Source organism: Cavia porcellus, unplaced genomic scaffold (assembly GCF_034190915.1).
Source record: "Cavia porcellus strain 051 isolate PalLab524CR breed Dunkin Hartley unplaced genomic scaffold, mCavPor4.1 scaffold_20, whole genome shotgun sequence".
In the NCBI taxonomy this organism is placed as follows: Eukaryota; Metazoa; Chordata; class Mammalia; order Rodentia; family Caviidae; genus Cavia; species Cavia porcellus.
Window position 1 is genome coordinate 24,020,796 of NW_026947503.1, and position 21,490 is coordinate 24,042,285.

The 21,490-nt window shown below is 39.9% G+C and overlaps 1 protein-coding gene across 1 annotated transcript in view; it reads left to right on the plus strand.

Annotated features, from left to right (window-relative positions):
- Positions 1 to 21,490, plus strand: part of Ccbe1 (collagen and calcium binding EGF domains 1) — a 260,835-nt gene that overhangs the window by 197,354 nt on the left and 41,991 nt on the right. Inside the window, exons 3-4 of the mRNA XM_013157228.3 lie at positions 14,717 to 14,769; positions 21,174 to 21,308. Of these exons, the coding sequence (XP_013012682.3) occupies positions 14,717 to 14,769; positions 21,174 to 21,308 (188 nt within the window). The remainder of the gene's footprint in view (positions 1 to 14,716; positions 14,770 to 21,173; positions 21,309 to 21,490) is intronic.

The following is a 21,490-nucleotide window of genomic DNA, read 5'->3' on the forward strand; positions in this document are numbered from 1 at the left end:
TGGGCTTCATTCATTAGGGATTGAAACGCTCCATCTAACCCTTCCTCGCCATGTGACCTTGGCCAAGACTGTGAAGCTGTCTGAATCTCCATTTCTTAATCTGTAAAATGGAGATAATTGTAGAAACTACTTTTTCAGTGGTTCTGAAGGTTCCGTGAAACACACATGATGAAGTGATACTGTCTTACCTTGGGACTCATCCCCCTGAAGGAACTGTTGGCAGAGCCTTTTCCCACCCTGCTAATATTTACACTGTCACAGAGAAGAGTGGTCTGGCAGTAGTAGAGGAATATGTAGGGGAAGAGAAGGAAGAGCCTAAATATGAAATTTCCTTTTGCTTTTAGGCTTCTCTCCGCTGAAGTACAGAATGGTACAAGGTCAGGTGCACAGAAGAGGAACAGTAAACACTGGCCACTACTGGTGGCACTTTTCTTTTTCTGTGATCACAATCCTAGCAGATAAGCCACCCCACTCCCTGTTTCCATGTTTTATTATCTAGGTAGAGATTACTCCTTAGAAAGAAGGGATGGGGCCTTAGAAGGATTGTATTGACAGTTTTCTACGTGAAATTTCTGTCGTCTCTGGGCCTATACCACCAAAGGCTTTTAGACATTCAGGAGACTATGACCTTCTAGAGTGAACTACTGTTCTGCCTAGAAAAGATGGTGCGTGCTTCAGTAGACATCAGAAAGCAAACTCTTCCTCCTTTCCCTTTCCACAAAATCATCATTCCCACCACAGTGTTTAGGGTTCTTCACCTTAGTATCCTGCCTGAAATTCATACAAAAGTTGCTTCTCTTACAGTCAGTGTCTAAATGGTCAGATCTTCTTAGGATGTTCACCTCTCCTCGTGAATGCTTGCTTGACTGTTTCCTAGAACTGAGTAATGGACTCCTCTGTCCCTGGAGGATATGAATGAATGACACTGAACTATGGCAAGTTTTCAAGGTTACACATACCATTTAATTACATAACACTGTTTGTTTTTTATCTTAAATGTTATTCTTGGGATGAAGGAAGAAGTCTCTCTCCAAATTCTGAGAGCCACTTGGCTTTGGAGTACATCAGGAGACCAGATGAGAAGGCATTTCAAAGATTGGGGAGAGGCAAGTTGGTTAATAATATACCAAAAGTGATCAACTCCATGAAACAAATGTCTCTTTCTTATCAGCCTTACCACTTGTGCTCTCTAATGGAACCCCAGAGGATTTCATTTGGATGGAAACAAATCCCAGGGAAAGCCAAACAGAAGACAGAAAGCAGCAAAGTATTTCCAGCGAGTTATGCACTAGAAGTGCCAAAGACACTAGGACTTCCCTGTGATTTAAAGCAAGCTCACATTTATGGAAAGCATTTTTTCCTACTCCTCTGTTTGGTTGGCTCTGCCTGGTACAGATGGTTTTTTGTTTAAACTTGGGCTCCAATTCTTTCTTGAGGTTTCCAGTAAATAATTTACTAATGCTATAAAACACTTGGACATTCAACTGTTATTGATAGAATCCAAGTCTCAATATGATTAAAATGTTTATATTTGAACCATGTAGTGACTTCTGTCCAAGAAACAGAAATCTAAATTTTTGGTAAAACACACAGCACCCAAGGAGACCTACCTATAGTTAATACCTAACTCAAAAATATTTTACACTGTTGTGTTCAAATATTTGATCTTTTATGACACCAGAACAGCCAGAAAAGAACAGTCTTGATTGCAAATAATAAAGTGCTGTGTGAAGTTCAAGAATAAAGGAAGATGTGGTTAGGATCCCTGGGGTTACACAGGGAAGCTGTTAGAAATGGAGACAGCCCTAGGAGTAGTTCCTCCTGTCTTCCACATACAGGCTCCTCAGTGCCTAGTTTCATCTCCTCATTTTCATTGTATGTCAGTTTATTCTGCTCTGTCCATACTTTTCCTAAATTATGCTATCAAAGCCAACTGGCCGAATCACTGGGCATTTGTTTGCTTAGGGATGGGAGTGTATGATTGGCTTAGCACCTTGCTGTGTCTTGGGTAAGTGGGTGGATTACCTGGCTCTTCCCAGGTTCTTTGCCCTAAATGGGCAGGTGTTTTGCCCCATGATACAAAGTCATGGACATCCATGCTATCATCCTGATCAGAAGGAACCACGGGCTGGACAGCTTTTTTAGAGACTTATGGGCCAAAGACCTCTGGGTCCGGAGATATCTGGCTTAATTAGAGGTTCCTGCTAATACGCCATTGCTGTCCATCACCATGTAATAAGTTAAACAGTTCCATATCCTGAGGCCAAAATAGCAGGCACTGTTTCATGCTTTCATCTGTGTTATCTCTCTACCCTGAATGGCCTGCTGAGATCCAAATCACATTCCAGAAGAGTTCTCAAACCATGCCAGGCTGAGCCATCCTTTAGAAATTGTTAGTGAACTGACTGCTTTTTTTAAAAATGGAAATCGAACTCAGAACCTTGTACTTGCCAGGCAAGTGTTTATGCCACTGAGCTATATCCCTGGCCCTGAGTGCTTTTGTGTATCTTGGAAATTTTATTATTTTTAAAACATTGTTGATAAATATTTCTGATACTGTCCATTCTCAATGGTAGCATAAGTTCTTTTATCTTGTACTTCTATATTTCTCTTAGGCATCTCTCAGTGGCTTGTCCAAGATCAGTATTCAATTATTATTTGTTGATTCCATTATGGAAAGGTACTGTTTATTCTTTAGTAATTCCTGTATTGCACAGTGCTTCATCATAACCCTTTAAATATTCACTTAAATTCCCTGAAGTTTAATTTTTGCAGAAAGACAAAAATCATAACCATTAGTATTGTCTATTACCACCATAGTTACTCTTCATTGGGGATTTAGTATGCATACATACTTTATGGATCTCATTAAATGTTTACAGTAACTCTAATGAATCACATACAGATATCCTTCTTTGCAGAAGACACTGAAATGGAAGTATATGTGTAACACACATCAGTTAAATGAAATAAGTGGTGACACCAAGTCCTAAACTCTTACTTGCCTGTTACCCCAATGCCATGCTATTTTTATGCTCAATACTTTCGGCTCAGTCTGCTCACCTACACATAGAGGACCATTTTGACCACTAAGGAAGGGTACGAAATGAGTGTTCCAGGATAGCTGCTTAGCCTGAGCAGTGTGGCTCCATGGTCACCAGCCAGCCACTGCGTTCTTGGTTTAGCTGTATCACTAAGCAGTCTCCATCAGCTTGTAGGACCCTGAGAGTCTCCCTACTCTTCATCACAGGCAACAGTGCACAGTATCTATACCAGATAAAGCTAAATGTTTTCAGTCTCAGGAGGCAGAAGACAGTAAACATGATACATTTGTCATTATTTCCTATGAGAAACATTCCTGAGATTACGCCATGTGCCAGACACTGTTTTGAGTCAGTCCATTGCTTTTGCCAATACCTAATTCTTTTTCTAGTCTGTAATACAGAAAATGAGGAAGCAAGGAAGAATGAGAGCCCACGGGAGACCGGAGGAGATAGAGTGAAAGGGAAAGAAGAGTGGAAAAAGCCATAAACCTTATTTTTATAAATAGTATCTTGGATAGGTTCTTCCCAAGGAAAGAATTCTAGCCAAATTCAATTGTAAGAATAAACTGAGCATCTGTGATCATTCAGACACTGGGCTGAGTGCTCAAAAGAACTAAGGTTCAGCCCCTACCGTCTAGCAGTTTATGGTTAGTGTAGGATAGCGGAGATGTGTGTGTCCTCCCATAACCTAGAAGACACTTTTCAGAAAGCCATCTTTGATCACAGAGCTCTAACCATAGTTGTTGGAGATCAGACTTACTACTCTGACACACTCTTGAAATTTTCAGAAACAATAAATGACCCATATTCTATATTGGACTCAATAGTAAAGGGCAGCCCCTTCCTTCTCATTATTGTATGGTCTAGCTATCAAGGAGCTAAATTGTTTTAAGTGTAAGTCCAGCCCATGCTCTGGTCTCCTCATGCTCTCCAGTCCTGGACCTTGGAAGCCCTTGTTGAGTTTACTCACACATCGATCCACATGAGACACCCACTGGAGTTGATTTGGCCAGAGGTTATTACCATCAGAGAACTGCGGGTGCCAGAAGAACTGGGGCCTCTGTGTTCCCTCCTTACACTGTTTGGACTGACTCTGGGGGCTGAGGCCGGAGGATCATAAATTTAAGGCCTGCCGGAGTAACCTAGTGTCAAAATAAATAAATAACAAAGCTGAAGCTGTATCCCAGGCTCCCCGGGTGCAGTCCTCAGTACCTCAAATGCCTGTGTACATATAGAGAAACCTACTGCACGTGTCATCTAAAGATACACAAGTCCTTATTCCCTTCCCACGTGTTTGCAATGCATTTGCAAATCCTATCTTCTTACCTGTACCAACTTCTGGAATGATCAAAGACTAATTTATTAATCATTTCTAATTCTTGCTCCTCTCCCCCCTCCCAGGACTGTAAGTATATTTTTTATTTTAGCCTCTATTTCCTTTTATAAAGAAAAAGAAATGCTTAATAAGACATTTGCTACTTCAAGTTTGTGTAAAACTATTGCTTGGAGTCAAAACTTTTTTGAGTTGAGGGAGACCTGCCTGTCACATTAGTTCAAGGACCACTTTTTTTCCTGAAGTAAGAGAGTGATTTGCTCAAGATCATAGAACCACTCTGATGTTACTTCTCTCCTTTGTCTCTGGCTTAAGTCCTATGCCCAGTTCTTCCTGAAGGTCATGTCCCCAAATTGTGTCCGGGCAGTGGCTCAGCTGCATCTGTTAAAGACAAGCTCAGCATATCTCCACACCATCTCACCCTAAGGCCTCAAGTTTTTAAAATACATTTAAACAGAATATAATACCTTCTAGCTGTCCCCAAATCTGCGCTCTAGATATCCTTTATTGAATTTAATCCATGTTGACTTATGACAGTCTCATCTGTTAGGAGCACTGCTAAAAATACGTCTCCAGACCTGGACTTCTCTAATTTTCTTGCATTTTCTTCCACTATTAGGAAGTTTTATAGATTTCACCTCCAAAAAATTTTTAAAAGCCTACCTTCATTTGTAATTCCCACTAATTTATTTGATACTTTCTTATACTCTAAGATGTAGTATGTTAGTCACCTTTTTAAACCATTGTTTCTGTAGTCTTTTTTTCCTGCCTTTTCTCTCACCACATACAGTGGTTTTCATGAGCTACATATTAACTAAATTCAGGTTTGGGAAATATGCTGAAGGTTGTCTAAGGATATTTTAAACCAGAGCTTCAGGAAAGTATACCTAGAAAGAAGCTGAGATTGCATGGGAGAAAAACTGTATTGGAACTAGAACTTAGGGGTGACCCTAACGACTTCAGGTACCCCATAGAAGGTGGTTCCTTATGTGGACCCTGACACCTGTGTCTGGGGCAGGACAGCTTCAACATGCTCCATGTTTGTTTGGTTCCTTAGTATAATTCCGTCTATATTAAGAGAACACATTGTATGTCTGCTGTGATGCTTTGAATGCTCTAATTTGTTTGTCCCTTGCTACCACCTGTATTTCTCCATATTTTCATTCACAGGTAGGTATGAATCTTATTCATCTGTCTCTCAGGAAAGGCAGCTTCTGGAGCGCAGCAGCCTGGGTTTGCCTCACAACTAGAGTAGCGAGTTAGTTGAGTGTTGGGTGCTTTCTTTTTTCTATCTGTAAGGGGGGGTTTGGTGAAGCCTGACATGGTGATACTTGTGATCCCAGCTACTCAGAAAGCTGAGGCAGGAAGAAGACAATTCAAGGCCTACCTGAAAAAGTTAGTGAGACCTTGTCTCTTAAGTACGTTAATTAATTAGTGAGGCTAGAAGCATAGTTCAGTGCTCCCTGGGTTTGGTTCCTAACACTGGGGCGGGGGGGAGGAAAAAATTATTATGAGAATTAACTAATTCATGGAAATGCATAGCTTTGTGTATAATTAGTTCTCAATTAAGTGTAGGTTGAATTAAGTCAAATTTTATGCTTTTGGCTTTAAATAATCTGAATTAAAGTTTATAATGCAGTTTTGGGTTATTGTTTATAAAATTCTGTAAATATTTTATAAATAGAAATCCTACTTCTAGTGTTTGAATTTCCCTTTAGGCCTAAGTTAATATCCTTTTCTTTAAGGGTTTTATGTGTGTGTACAATGGGATGTGCCACGTCATGACTGAATAGTCTGTGGGAGACGACCACTGACCAGTTCTGTCTTTTAAAGCCAATGTAAGTGAAAGCTCTCGGACTTCCTCGGTGAATCCCTAAGAGACTGACCTCTGGGCAAAAATTTGAGTCAGCAGATCGCATTTGCATATCCCTCTGGAAGTGTCTCATGTACTGGTGAAGTGCAGGAAAATGCGACTCAGCGCCAGTGAAATTCTGCCCACTGTGCGGTGAAAATAAAGTCCGGAGCCCTGTCAAAGCAGAACATCCTTCAGCTCTGGATAATTTACAAGGAAGGTTCCAGGCATTTCCATTTCAAGGCTCAGCATTTTGTAAGGTCAGAGGACCCCATGCTCAAAGTTATTACTGGAGCAGATGAAATACAGGCTGTCTTCTCTGGGCCCCTTTTGGCTTGCTAATTGTGCTTATCAGTAGCCCTTTCCCCCAAGGGATCCAATTCCTTTCATCATTTTTGGCTTCAAATGTGTATTCAGCTCCAATAACTGAAACCAAAAATAACAGTTTAAACAACATGGAATTTTTTTCCCCGATTGCACAAAACTGTCAGGTGTCCTTGGCCTGCATGGTGACTGAGTAGTATCTTAGACTCAGGTTTCTTGGGCGTTCGTTACCCCTCATCCACTACTGACCTGGCAGTGTACACTGCCGCTGTTCCATTCCCATCGTGGAAAGATGGAAAAGAGGAGGATGGAGCATGTGCCCTTCCACTCAAGGGAACCACCTAAAAGTCACAAACCTCATGGCTTTGCAGAATCTGCTCGCCAGGTTAATTCATGAGACCATACCTGGTGGGAGGAAATACTGGGAAATGTTCCTTTTATTGTTTATGCATCCAGCTGTCATTTGGATTTTTGTTACTGTAAAAAAGAAAAAAGGAAAAAAAAAAGTAGATGCAAGGAAACAGCTGTCACAATAGTGACTAGGAAATGTAGTTAAGGAGGGGTAATTTGGGACTTTGAGGAACAAAAAATAAAAGGAATTATTTAAAAACAGGTTTGTGGATAACTGTTAGAGCTCTAGCTATATTTAGGATTGCTATTCTTCCCTTCCTTGGCAGTGAGAAATTAACTTTTTCTGTTTTTTTTTTTTTTTTTATCCTTTAAAATCCATTTTAGGGCTGGGGATTTAGCTCAGTGGTATAAATGTCTGCTTAGCAAATGTGAGGTTGTGAGTCTGATCCCCGGTACAAATAAACAAACAAATAAATAAGTGAAAAATAAATAAAATCTATTTTATTCTAAAGAGAAAGTAAAAACAAAATTTCTAAACACATCAATCAGGGCGTAACAATGGTACACACATTGTGCACTGTCATCCTCAAATCATTTACCCAGAGCCCAAAATTACTGCATTCAATTGTCCGAACAATAAAATACAGTATTTTCCCATTATAAAACTAGTACCTTAAGAAAAGAGAGGCAAGAAAAATAAACGCACTTGAAATATGCAGAGATCTGCAGTCGAGGAGTCATGAACAGAACGGTAAGAACTAAAAATCTAAAAAGGAACCGTGGTTTGAGGAAGAGAAGCTAAAGGAAGCAACAACTGTGCTGCAGGGAAAATCCAGAACTAGGAAGAAGCAGCAGCGAGTGAGCAGTAGAGAAGCTTTCAGGAAAATAAGTGTATTGGTCGTTTTATCACATGTAATACAGTGCTTGAAGATGTGACTTGCTCAATAAATGCTATCAAAACATTATTATCCATTCAGCTATTATTAGAATGCTCAGAGAACTAAGAATACAGTCAGAATAAAGAAACATGTAGGCCTTCGGGATTTGTCCCATAGTGTTCCTGCACACAGGGAGCTCTGCTGCTGCCAACAGTCCGCTCGTATCCCTGAGGTCTCTCTGGATTTTAACCCACTCGGTGAAAGTCACTACTGGCATTGCTTCCAGAAATTAGCAGCTGTGGCAATAAAAAAGAACAGAAGTTGTCTCACAACTGGGAAAATAGCTCAGTTAAAATTCTCTTTAAGTCAAACATTTGTTAAATCAGTTATTTGAAGTGAAAAGAATAAGAAAAACTGAACGTCCTAGTCAATGGTGCTGTAATTTCCTAAAGCAGTCTCTTACTGAGTACTATACATAGGTTCCCATTGACGTGGTAGAAGCAGGTTAACTGAAACCTAGTCGATCATGATGACAACTTTGTTGGGAATGTAAATTCTCAGCATCTGAGTTGGTGTGGTGACTTATGATTGCTGTGCTTGTGACGCTGTGCAGTCTTGCTCAGACATGTACTTGTCAACATTTGTTTAGCCCACTCTCAGAACCAGAAGCTTCTAAAGCCAGTGCCAAGCCTGGCACTTGAAATCTGCCCAACCAAAAAATCATAATTCTTTCATTATTTTCTTCTCTTTTATTACAAAATCAATTCAACTTCATTATGAAAGAAAAGAAAACACAAAAAAGAACTCAAGGAACATCATGCACCTAATGAGAACCACCTGTCAATATTGTGGTGAATGCCCAGCCTAATATTTTATAAACATCTCCCTACTCATGCATATATGCTATTTTATTACGCTTTATTTTCTGCAAAGATATCATCAAATTCACTTTTTTCAGTTTGTTATTTTTTTCCTTACGTTTCAGAAATGATTAGTTTCTCATGTAGATTGGAAAAAGAGGGCCAGAAGATAAGATAATCCCAATTAACAATATAGAAACTTACCTGGGGAAGTAGGGAAGAGGGGGAAATGGTTGGAAGAAAGCTGGAGTGTATAGCATTGACATAATTGCAAAGAGGAAATTAATCCAAGGTTCGGCTCTTAAAGTCCCTCTGGACTCTCTGGCTGTCCATCTGCTCAGTACTTTGACCCTGCGCATCCGGGACACATAAGATGCTGGGGAGATCAGAGGGGTTGTCAGAAATAGCACACAACAGTGACTGCATGTGTTCACCACCTTGCAGTGTAAGCTGTGGTAGGTATCTCCTGTGAATTCCCAGGCCAGCCTTCAAAAAACTGGATAGACAGGGGCTGAAACACCAGGCCTCAGAAATGAACTCCCCAGGTTGAATCCAGTCTCCACTTTTCAGCTGCAGTCCTTGGGTAATTGATATCAAGTTGCTCCAACTCAATTTCCTAATCTGTAAAGTGGGATAATTAATTAGTACCCACCCCACAGGCTTGGGGTGAGAGTTAATAAGTTTGTATGCACAGAGAGTTTACTAAATACTGACACACATCAAATCCAGTGGAAAACGTTAAAAAGTAATCTACTGGGGGTTTTGCTGTGCTCCACACACTGAGCGCACCTCAGGGACACTAGGAGTGTCACAGAGCAGGAAGATCAGCAAGCAAGCAGCCCCATTGCAGTAACACTCCCATCACACATGGCTTCAAATTAGGCACAACCCGTCCTCACAGCATTAGAAACTAATGTTATTGCTGCGTAGTTCTCCTGCCCAAAGATGATTCCTTCCCTTTTAGGACTGAACGATACTGCATTGTGTGTGGATCCCACATTTTGTTTACCCATCTATCAATGGGTACTTAGGTTGTTTCTACCTCTTTTCTATTATAGATAGTACAGCTGTGAACATTGATATGAAAATATCTACTTGCACTCAGTTCTTCTGAATACATATTCAGAAATCGAATGGCTGAATCATACAATTTTCATGGGAACCCTATACTGTTTTCCTCATTTGATCATGCTACCAATAATTGTGCATATAATAGCAAGTTATATTTAATATGCTTATGGTTTCTCTTAAGGATATCAGCAAGATTTGATTATAACAGATTTACACGTGGATGAATAAATAGATGAGGGGCGTATTTTATGCTTACCCTTAATAATAGTGGTGTGAAATGTCCTGCCACATTTGCCTGGGAGGAGTACTTCTTCCTGTTAAAGGCTCCAGCAGTGGCCCCAGATGGGCAGTGAGTTACTGTGTTCAATTGCGTTCTCATGGCTCAGAATTAAAGGAGTTATAGTAGTTCACATGAAGTCTTCCAGAGCTCTGTAAAGATTTCAGCAAGGGAAAAACATTAAAAGGAAGAGGGGAAAGATTCCTCACACTAGGAAAACTTACAAAGAAATTAAACTCTTGGCCCTTTAAATCGGCCCTGCGGGATAATATGTACTACTTCCTGGCAGAAGTTGCTTAGGGACTCCCTTCTCAGGCTCACTGTAGCGTGGTGCAAGTGATGAACATAAATGATGAAATTGGGTTCTTCTAGTTTTAAGTTTTTTGTGCTGATTTAGGACTGAGCAGCTGTGGGAGAGCCACCCTCTAAATTGCCATTAAAAGCTGTTTAGGAGGCTCTTAATGTTCTGGAGTGAATCAAATGGACTCTTGGACAATGTTTAGACTATTTTGTGCCTGGATAGGATTATTTACTGGTGAGTAGGTTCCACTCAGTTCTCTAACTTGTCCCAGAGCCTTGAACCTCTGGGATACAAGTTTCCTTCACATGAAGATACCTCTAGCAATAGCAGGCAAAGAAAATCCAGCTGACTGCTTGGAGTTGGACACTGGAAGACTTGCAGGTCACCTTTCAGCCTCCTCTGTCCTCAGTAGCTGGTGCCTCCAATTTCTAAGGCCTGCTGAGGTTCTGCAGGTTGGGCTGGCTGGTTTCTCCATAGAGGGTGCCTCTGAAGGCACCTAAGCTTGCATTATATCACTCTGAAAAATCCTTCCCATCTTCCCATTCACTTGTCATGTTCATATAAGTGGTTTGGTTCACAAACTTGATTCTTTCCATGATTTTGGTCATAAACTGAGTTGGATGAGAACCAAATCAAATTCAGTGGTTAGGTTCAATGTTCACCTTATGGGAACATTTGATTCGATTGTCATCTTGGTTGGTTTGCAACCAGAATCATGGAGAAAGTTGAGTCCATGAACCAAAGTACCACTGTGTCCTTTTTTTAGGGTTAAACATGCCTCCTAAATCATGCAATATGAGCCTTACAAGTTTATTTCTTGTTCTCATCATTTGGGATTAATGTGTGAAAGAAGAAAGGATAAAAGTATTACTTCTCTGCCATATTGTAGTCAGAAGCTTCTTTCCTTTCTCCTCCTCATTTGTTTTTGGAGGGAGAGATGTCTGTCATTGAAGGGAAGGAAAGAGATGAGTGAAAGCAACCAGTAAGAATTGCCTTTGCTGTTTGATTGCTGTGTTCATAAAGCTGCAGCTGAAACACTGTTCTGATCTCAAATCATTCCTACACTAATCACTTTCATTATATTATCTGTAATCCTTCCAATGATCCTATAAGGCAGATTTTTTCTCTATACTTTATCCATGGAATCTGGAACTCAGCAAGTTTAAGCAGCAAGCCTGAAATCACACTGCTAAATCGCAGAGTCAAAATTATAAGCCAGGTATTCTCGACCCGAACCAGTGCTCTATCTACTACTTACACACATAACTTGATTCCAGATCCTATAAAATACTCTGCAAAATGCAGTTCTTTCATCCAAAAACAAATCCTACATATCTGGTGCATGAGAAGGCACTTATGCAAGAGAAACCCCAAGCAGATCTTAGGAAAATCTTTTATTTGCATCAAGAATTTAAATAGTACTTGACTTTTTAAGGTACTTTTTAAGTCCCAAACTCTATAGGCCGATTTAAAAAAAAAAACTCTTTTGCAGACTCTAAACCAGTGATGGCAAACCTTTTACAGCTTTCAACGCTAATGAACAACCCGAGGTGGCACACATCCCATAGTTTGGCCACCACTGTTCTGAATAGTCTGCCCCTGCTGTTATCTTCACTTTCTTGATTTAGTTTTTTTCCTTCAAAAGCTCTTACACACCTGACGAATAGGATGTATCCCTGCTACACTGTTATGAGATTTTTACATGGAATCATTCGCAGGGGCCCCCAGGGGAATCATTCTCAGGGACACACAGGCTTGCTTGATTACCAGACACAGCCATTTCTATGTAAAACCATCTGATCACCACTTCCCCTGGCCAAAAAATGAGAAAAGTGTTTGCATTTGGAAAGCCAAGCTGTAACACGTGAAGTGTATTAAGAGTGACCGCTGCCCTAGAGTCCCTATGAACTTTCCTCATCTTAGTTTGTTTTTCTTAAAGATAAAAACTGCACAGCAGTGTTTGCAGTTAGCCTAACAAGTGCCCTGGCTTGCATGACAAGCTTTCATTTGGCTATCTCAACTGCGTATACGTAAATTATGTTGTAAGTAATCTTTGAAATGTTGTAACACATGCAACCAGTGTTTATTTTGAAATATATCATTATTTATTTTAAATGGAGAATTATGATTGGTGAGCGTTTAATGTGCAAAATAATGATGTGTTCCCAGGACCTCTAGGGAAAGTAGCCTGATGCCCTGGAGTCTCAGCACCATTCCCCTGGAGCAGAGAGCTGGAATCAGTTACACAATTAAGAAAAAAAACCCAAAGGAGAGGTTAATTTGTAGCTGAGCAGGTATTTAAATAGGGCATGCCCATCCCGAAGCTCAGCTCTTTTCCTGATAGGGAAGGAAGCTTTTTGAAAGTGTATCAAACCACATCATTATCATTTAATTTTATAAAAAAGCATATGACGGGTTGTTTCCACCTCCACTGTATGGATGGTCACAAGTCCTTGAAATGCTCAAAAAGATCAAGGTGCCCCAGTTTTACATTTTGAATGTGGATAGATTGCAGGGATCATATCCATTTTTAAAAATGCTTTGGAATATCTTGGAGTCTATACCTTAGCAGCAGAATTTAAATAGAAACAGACAAACAGAACCACATGTTTAAATGTGGTGTTAGACTTGAGTATCAAAAACATATGTTTTTTCCCTCTGTCCAAATTTCTCATGACTCTATTTGGATTTCAAATTATCTAGTGCACAGCTATTCCTCATACAGTTTTCTGTAGTACAGCCTCAAGTAATGAAGTAGGTAATAACCATAAAATTTTAATGGGTACTCTACAAAGACACTTTTCCTTTTGTTAGCATGGATTTTTTTTAACCTTGGAAAACAAGGCCAACTTTAAGTTCCATAGACTGTAAAGGTAGATCCTTTGCTTCTGTTCCAAATCATCATCACCATTGCAAATTTATATCTTCATAGACTTCCTGTAGCATGTGAGATTATATTTTAGTTAAAGAGTTTGGGAAGTTATTTCTAATAAGGAAACTCTGGCACTGCCACATGTCATTCATATCAGTAAATTGCATGGATTAATACATTAATCTATATTGTGAGAATAAGTACAGACAGGAAAATGGGGGATAGAGGGAGAACCTTAGCTAATTCATCCAAATCTCTTTTGGGAGTCCCAAATGCCACTGTTTTTGTAACAAAAATCCACTTCGACACTTTTGGAGTGAGATATCTTCCACAACTGGGCTATGTGTGAGCACTGTTGCTAAAAAAACAAAACAATATTACTTTAACTTGGCTTCAGAATTCTCTTATAAATGTGATTGTTATGAAATGTGTGACTACTTAGGACATCTTTTGTACCATTTGTAGGTTTAGAATTTAACTTTTTATAATTTTTTTATGTTTTAAGAAGAGGTTGCTTAAGTTTCTCCTATAAATGATAATTCATCGAGCAGACAAGCCACACAAATTCATTTGGCCAATAATGTAATTAAGATTATCCCAATTTGCAAAAGCAGAAATAAATCATACATTATTTCCTACACATTTTATTTAAAATGTGACAAAAATAATAAGCATGTGAAATTTCTTTCTTAGACAGAAGGCCTTCTTCAACCTGGCTGAGAGTTCCAGTTGGTCTTGGTGGTGGTGGTTTGTGCACTAGTGGAGATGGAATTCTAGAGTAGCGGGGATTACTGGCATGTGTCACTGTATCTAGTGCTTGTGATCATTTGAAGAATGTAGGGGCTTACTTTAGGACTCATGCAGTGTCTCACTTCTGAGATCAAGAGTTTGTGGACCTTTCAGCATTACAGTGTACAAATGACAGGTCCCCATGGGTGGCCTGATAGGCTGCAGATATTTGACCTGCTGGCGGCTAAATGCGTTTAATTTATCCACTTAGGAAAGGTACCCAAACACATATAACAGTGACACTCTAATAGGAATCTAATTTATTTTATTTTTTTAAACAAAAGGTCTTTGTAATGATAGTATACTGCTATAGTCAACTTGAAATATTTTCGAGTATGTTCTATAGAGCTCCTGATTCACTGAATCCAGATTAATTCTCTGCCTTTGATGCATGTTACTGGAAGTGGTAAAGGAAAGCTTATGTGAATCATCTGTGAGAGAAGGGAAGGAAAAGTAGTAGAAGCAGTAGACACGGAGAGACAGAGGGAGTGTTTGTTCCAGTGAGAAAGATCCATAAGTTACCTTGTAAGACCTAAAGGATTGATTTTTATATATTATGTAGCAAATCCTGGTATGAGAAGGTGTAGACATATGGCTTTGATAGTGTTTTTCCCTGTAATCTCGGATTGCCTTTAAAATGTTCCATCCTACTTATTGCCTGAATTTTCCTGAGAATGGGTGATTTCATTCTAAAGCGATCACTGAAAATAATTCTATATTTAATCCAGTACTGTGTCTAAAATGCCTTTTTGTTTGTGTTTTAGGAAAAAGTGCTGCAAAGGGTATAAGTTTGTTCTTGGACAGTGCATCCCAGAAGGTATGTAATGTGAAAGATGATCCCATTCCACGTCATTTGCAATTAGCCACTAGAACTCTGTAAAGTCTGAGTATGTGTGCATTGTTTATATTTGATTGTGTTTGTGTATAATTCTCTATTTTGGCTTTAAATTTTTGGATGTTTATTTGGTTATATATTATATACTCTGTCTAAATCATTACACACTATACTCACATTGAATCATTCTTATATTTCAGTTTTTATACTTAGTAGGCAATAATTCCTTAATTAGCATTTTGTACAATTATAACCCATCCTTCCTCTCTGACTCCTCTACCTATTTTCCATGTGCTGAACTTGAAAAGTCTAGGCCAGTCAGTTTAAGACCAAAGACCACGCCCAACCTGATTAAAAATACATTGTATACAATGTCACATATTCAGAGTGTCTGCCACTGTAAGATATTGTGGTTTCAAACCTCTCCAGACCTAATACTACCCTCTCTCATCTTAAAGTGAGACCATAGAACCTATGATATAACCAAGAACTGAATATTTCCAGGAAAAGTACACTCAAATGCAGGACATTGCTTTATATAACTCTTTGCTCTGTTGCTTTTCAAAAGAATACTTTCTAAAAGTGATTTGCTTTTACAGGTGGGAATAAAATCAGTGTTATTCATTCCTAATACTAAAGCTGTCTTCAGTGAGAAAGTTTTCTGCCACTAAGATTGCAAAATACTAATGCAAGGTTTTCAGAAAAGATTGTATATTATGTTTCTTGAGAAACAAAAGCACATGTGTGTAGAGAAACATACACATCACACATAGATTTCTAGATTTAGGGGATTGGTTTATGGATTCTAGAGGTTCAAATCCAGACTAAGATGGTAGTCTAGACACAGAATAGTAAGTGTTGCTGTTAAAATCCAGCAGCAGTCTCCTGACAGAATTCCTTCTTTATCAAAGGAGATCAGTCTTTTTTCTTTCAAGTCTTCAACTGATGGGATGAGGTCTCATTTAGGGTGATCAATATACTTTACCAAATATCTACTGATTTAAATGTTAATCTCACTTTAAAAATACCCACACAGTCAGGCGTGCTGATATGTGCCTATAATCCCAGCATTCTGGGATGCTAAGGCAGAAATATCTCAAACTTTTAAGCTAGGCCTGGGCAATGTAATGACTTAGCAAGATCCCTGTCTCAAATTTTTAAAAAGAAGGGCAGGGAATTTAGCTCAGTGGCTCAAGCACTTGCCTGGTAAGTGCAAGTTTGTAAGCTCAATCTCTGGTACAAAAAAAAAAGAAAAATTGAAAAGGCTCAGTGTAAAAACACTGGATTCAATTCCCAGTACCATAATCAGTAAATCAATCAGTCAATCAGTCCTACACAGAAACATCTAGACTGATGTGTGGGCAAATATCTGGGAACCTTGACCTAGCCAAGTCGATTGGTAAAGTTAGCCATCACAGGGGCCAAGGATTTATCTCAGTGGCATAAGTGCCTGCCTGGCAAGTGCAAGGTTGTGAGTTTGATCCCCAGTAGCAAAAGACAAATAAATAAATAAACAAACAAACTATCACAGATATTTGTCAATATGGTGTCTGTACATATCTTGAGTTTTACTTGCTCTTAAGAGTAATGAGGTCATACCTCCACCTAGCATGATAGAAATACCCTGTGGAAAAATACACTAAACCTTTCCTTAGAAGAGAATGCAACGTAATGTTTGTTTTTTGTCCTTAATATGTTATAACTTAAATACTGTGTTAAAACTGATGGTATGGGGGCTGGGGATTTAGTTCAGCGGCATAAGTGCCTGCCTTGCAAGCAGGCAATCGTGAGTTCGATCCCTGGTACCGATAAAAATTAAAAAGACAAAAAAAAAAGATGGTATTTATATAAAGTTAATGCATCTTCTGATGTAAGGGAAAACAGGATATTTATACACATGCAAACATACTCATAAAATAATACTCATGACAATAACAAGTTTTTTTTCTACAACTGGCCATATGATCATTGCTGTTATTTATAACCACCTTTTCTATTACGCATTCCTATTCCCTTTGCCCTCAGTGTACCCCACCTGGTCACAGTTTTTTTTTCCTGATGAGATAACCCAAACTTTTCTGAGCCATTAGCCCTGCCTAAGACAGGATTTTATTGTAATTTTTTACTGACTTTAGTTTCAGGAGACATAACACAAAGACACTCTACAGTGTTCCTTGTATTCCATATTCCACAGACACTTATCTTTACCTCTGTTGTAGAATAACAATAGTTTCCTCTTGTTGGTTGAATACAATCACTGTCCACAGTGACCGCCATTTTTTGGGTGATGTAGAGGCACGAGGAGCCTAGAGGCTCGGGAGTTGTTCAGTGAATCATTACTGATCTCCTGGTAGAAGTATTGCTCCTTTTCTAACTATATGTAGAGTCACAAAAACCGAAAGCAAACACTTAGCTAGTGAATCACTAAGAATAATATAATAATCATGCCACTGCCATTTTTGTCCTGTGATTCCTGGTCCTGTGAATCCTGATTATGGGTTATGGGAGAGACTAAACCATATATTGGACGCTGATATAACAGCATATCCATCTTCCTGGTGAACCATGCTCCAAACCAAATGTGTGGGTCCTGAGGCCCAACCATATTGACTCATAGAATTACAGTCACAGATAGCAAACAGAAAGGACAGTTTCTAAACAGATGGATACTAACTTACAATTGAGAGTTGGAGTTTTTAAGTGTTACTTCCTCACGTTTGTTACCCTGAACCATGGGTAGTGAGCTGTAGCCCGTGGGTTACATCTGGCCTACCATGGAATTCTGGAAAGGAAGTGTTATTGCAGTGCAGCCATACTGACACACTGAAGTGCTGTCTTTGGCTTCTTTAGATGACAGCAGTGGAGTTTAGTAGCTGCAACAGAGGCCACAAAGCTGAGATGTGATCTGCCTCTTTTTCCAGAAAAGTTCCAATTCCTGCTGTAAGTGATATCTTAATAGGCCAGGTGATAGGGTAATCCAGTTTCTTCCAGCCCAGCAGTAATGAATTGAACATAAATAGTAGGAAGGGCATGGTGCTGGTTACTTTGGGGGATGTGGTACCTACCACATAGTTGAATAATGTTAAGAACTAGCAGCAACAGAACAGAAACATAAACGCCTTAGCAAGACCCTGTGTCTAAATTTTAAATTTGAAAACTTTAAATTTGAAATTGTTTCCAGCTTGATTTCATTGTTGTAAAAACACTGTGAAGGCAGGTTTTACTTTTGTCAGTATTTTACAGGTAGGAAAATAGAGGCGTAAAGACCCTGATGGTCTTTACGCAATAGCAGCAGACTGGGAGGGTGGGCATTCCTTAAGTACAGCAGAGCACGTGAGTTAAAAAGGATATGAAGTCCCGTGAAGGTGGAGAGGACAAAGTAGGCTTTACTGAGAAGATCAAGGAAGCTTCCTAGTGGGGCTGGGGGACATGTACAGTGGCACTTGAAATGCTGGTTAGAAAACCAGTAATTATAAAGTATGAGGGTACAGACAGAAGTTTTGATTGGACATTGTTAGAGATGAAAACAATAGACAGAAGCATGGAGATAAGAAAAGGTGGTTTTGATCAAGGGTGAAGAAGAAAGGTTAGGTTTCTGGAGTCAAAGGAGCCAGAGGATAGAAAAATCTCAAAGAATATAATACCAGACCTCATATGCGGGCATGGACATTGCGGGCTAGTGTTGTTTTGTACAAGTTCTGTAGCCCTCATGTAAAGTGCTTGGAACCAGATGTGTTTTATAGTTCTAGGAATTTGGAATATTTGTGTAGAACTTAATAGTTAAGCATCCCTAATCTGAAAATCTGAAATGTTTAAAGAGTTTCAGATTTCATGTTTTCAGATTAGGGATATGTGACCCATATTGAGCTTAGAGTTTTGGAGCAAGGAACGACATACATAGCACCTTGCATTAGGAAGAGTAGTCAGAAGTGTTATGTAGAACTCCTAAAGGGATGAGAATCCTGTGTAGATGAAAGAGTCTGAAGATCTGAGTTAGAACGGTGCCAAAAGAAATAGGACACAAAGCATAAAAAATAGATACATTTCAAAGAAAAAAGCTATGTGGTCAGAAATTTGATAGCCCCTTAGAAAAAACAGGATCAAAAATAGAGGGTTGAATAAATTCATTAACTGCTTCTTTCAGAAACTACACAGAATAGGGAAAAAAATTTAACAGGATTTACCACAAAGTCATAAAGAAAAGAAGAAGAAATAAAAGCAACAAAACCTTGGAAGTTGAAAAACAGATGGGGAGGTAGTGAATACTTAGCAGAAAGGGAAAAGTAAGCCCTTGGCTAGTGCAAGTGAGAATCAAGAGGCTGCAGAGTTCAGACCAAATCAAAAAGCCAAGAAAAACAGAAACGGGGGTGAAAACGGTGTCAAAACAGAAGGCTTGACTTAAAGTCTAAGAAGAACTTGTACTCTCAGATCTTGTCCTGTATATAGCCAGGATTTTGCCACAGCCACAGTCAGGCAGAAGATTCAGTCTTCTGAGGGGTAAACCAGAGGCTCTTGGGATTGAGGACTCTCAGGGGTGAAAGTAAGGGTCTCACGCTGAAAACGGAAGCGTTCAGTAAATGCTTGTACACTGAATGTCCAAACACTCAGCCTTCTCCCCTTCCTTGAGTTCCTGAATGACTGACTTTCTCAAACAGGGATTTGGACGTGTCTCTGGACACACTAAACAGCCCAGGAAAATGTCTTAAGCTGACATTGGAACATACCAGCCAGCTCACTTACAGTAGAGCTATATATGAAGAGCTTCTACTAAACTGCTCTTAATATTCCATGAATACACTGCAGTGACAGCCGAGGGACATCATACATTACTAGAAAGCCCTACATCCCTTGTTATCAGCAGGGGGACTGGCAAATGAAATGAAGAAATACAGTTGCCAAAGTCTTGTGTCCTAAAGTAACTGAGCAAAGTAAGCCACGCAAGTTTGAAGCTAATAGACAAAGTTCAGTAACTGGCACCCAAAAAAATATACAACGTAATGCCAAAAGGTCTCTAAGAAAGGACAAGTGGTTAGATTAAAAAGCAGTGCAAGTGACTGTTTCGAGATGTGAAGGTGAGTGTGAAAGAGTCAGTAAGAGAGTTAAAAGAGGAAGCCAGGGAAGCGGGGATGGCAGGGAGATTGGGAACTGCAGCTTTTCGAAGCAACACTTGCTGGGACCACTATCAGTGCAGGTGCTTAGCCTCTCTGCCCTTTTCCTCTTTCCCTGGCTGCTGTTCAGTGATGGTGAAAGCAGAACAAGGTAGCTCTTTGTTGGCCGTGCCGAGCCCTTGCTCTTAACTAAAGGAGCACACAAGTTGGTTGCCTAGAGCAGATACTTAGTTAAGGATAACATATCTAACCAGAGACAGTCTGTAGGGCTGATCAGAACCCATAGAGGCAAAGCAGACCTGAAATCATGCTTGTGGGAAAGGCTATTACGCAAAGGCAGCTTTTTAGGTCATGGTGCGAGTGGCGTGATCCTGTCATAGTGACCTGGCCTGCATCAGTGCCTGACAGAACACCTGTTTACCTTCATATGCTGCACAATAGAGCCAGGCTTCCTCTGCATCCAAGTAGAGTTTATCTGTCCACACCTAGGGAGATAATGCAGTGATTAATGAGATGCTGGGTCTGGTCTGGGAGCAAATGTTCAGCCTGAGCTCTTGACTTAGAGCCAAAGTCTCTGCAGAGGCTCATTAAACATTAGTTCATAGAAACCAAAAAGAGCAGATTCCCTAATTCTTTACAAGTATTGAAGCACCCACCCAAATTTGCACAGACTTTGGGCTAGCATGAGATCTCTAGTCATGTTAACTTACTCAGCCCCTTTTCAGCATTCCTGACCTCCCCCTCACACACACACACACACCCTTGCAAACCTATTATACTACTCGTAGGAGCCCCATCTCTCTCTACTAACTCTCTCACCTTCGTGTTCCAAAGCCTCCCTCATACTCTCTGATACTGCCTGACCTCTAGCCCTTGCTCTCATATTTTTACACTAGTATTATCAGAGATGACCTTTCTCCTGCTGGAAGGAACTCTATATCATATAGCAAAAGACAAAATAGGTCACCAGGGAATACTGGGTGAAGCATTTTTGTTCTCTGGACAGTGACAAAAGCCAAAGGGCAATGAGGTGACCTAAGAAATAAAAATACCAGTGGTATTTGCTTTAACCACCCAGACACTATAGGTCAAGTAACTGTTACAGAAGTTGAAGTGGCTGCCCCAGGGCTTGAAAGAGTTAATGCTTTTCTGAATGGCGTTGTTCACACTTCATACTTGACCTTGAGCAGGGTACAGCTCAGACAGTCGGTTCCAGACCAGGATGGAGTTAATTGATTCCGCCTCTGGTTGATGTGAGTTCACACTTTTCTTTTGCAGATTATGATGTCTGTGCCGAAGCTCCCTGTGAACAGCAGTGCACAGATAACTTCGGCCGAGTGCTGTGTACTTGTTACCCAGGCTACCGATATGACCGGGACAGACACCGGAAGCGAGAGAAGCCCTACTGCCTGGGTGTGTTGGCAATGCACATTATTTTCCAGCTCCCATGGATAAACTTTATCCAGATAGCTCTGTTCTTTGTTGGACCTTCTCCATGGAGGAGTCACTCAATGGAGGGACTCTCCTGTTTGATTCCTCCCTTTGCATTCTCATGTTTATTACATGGAATTGTGTTTGGCCTTATCTTACATATA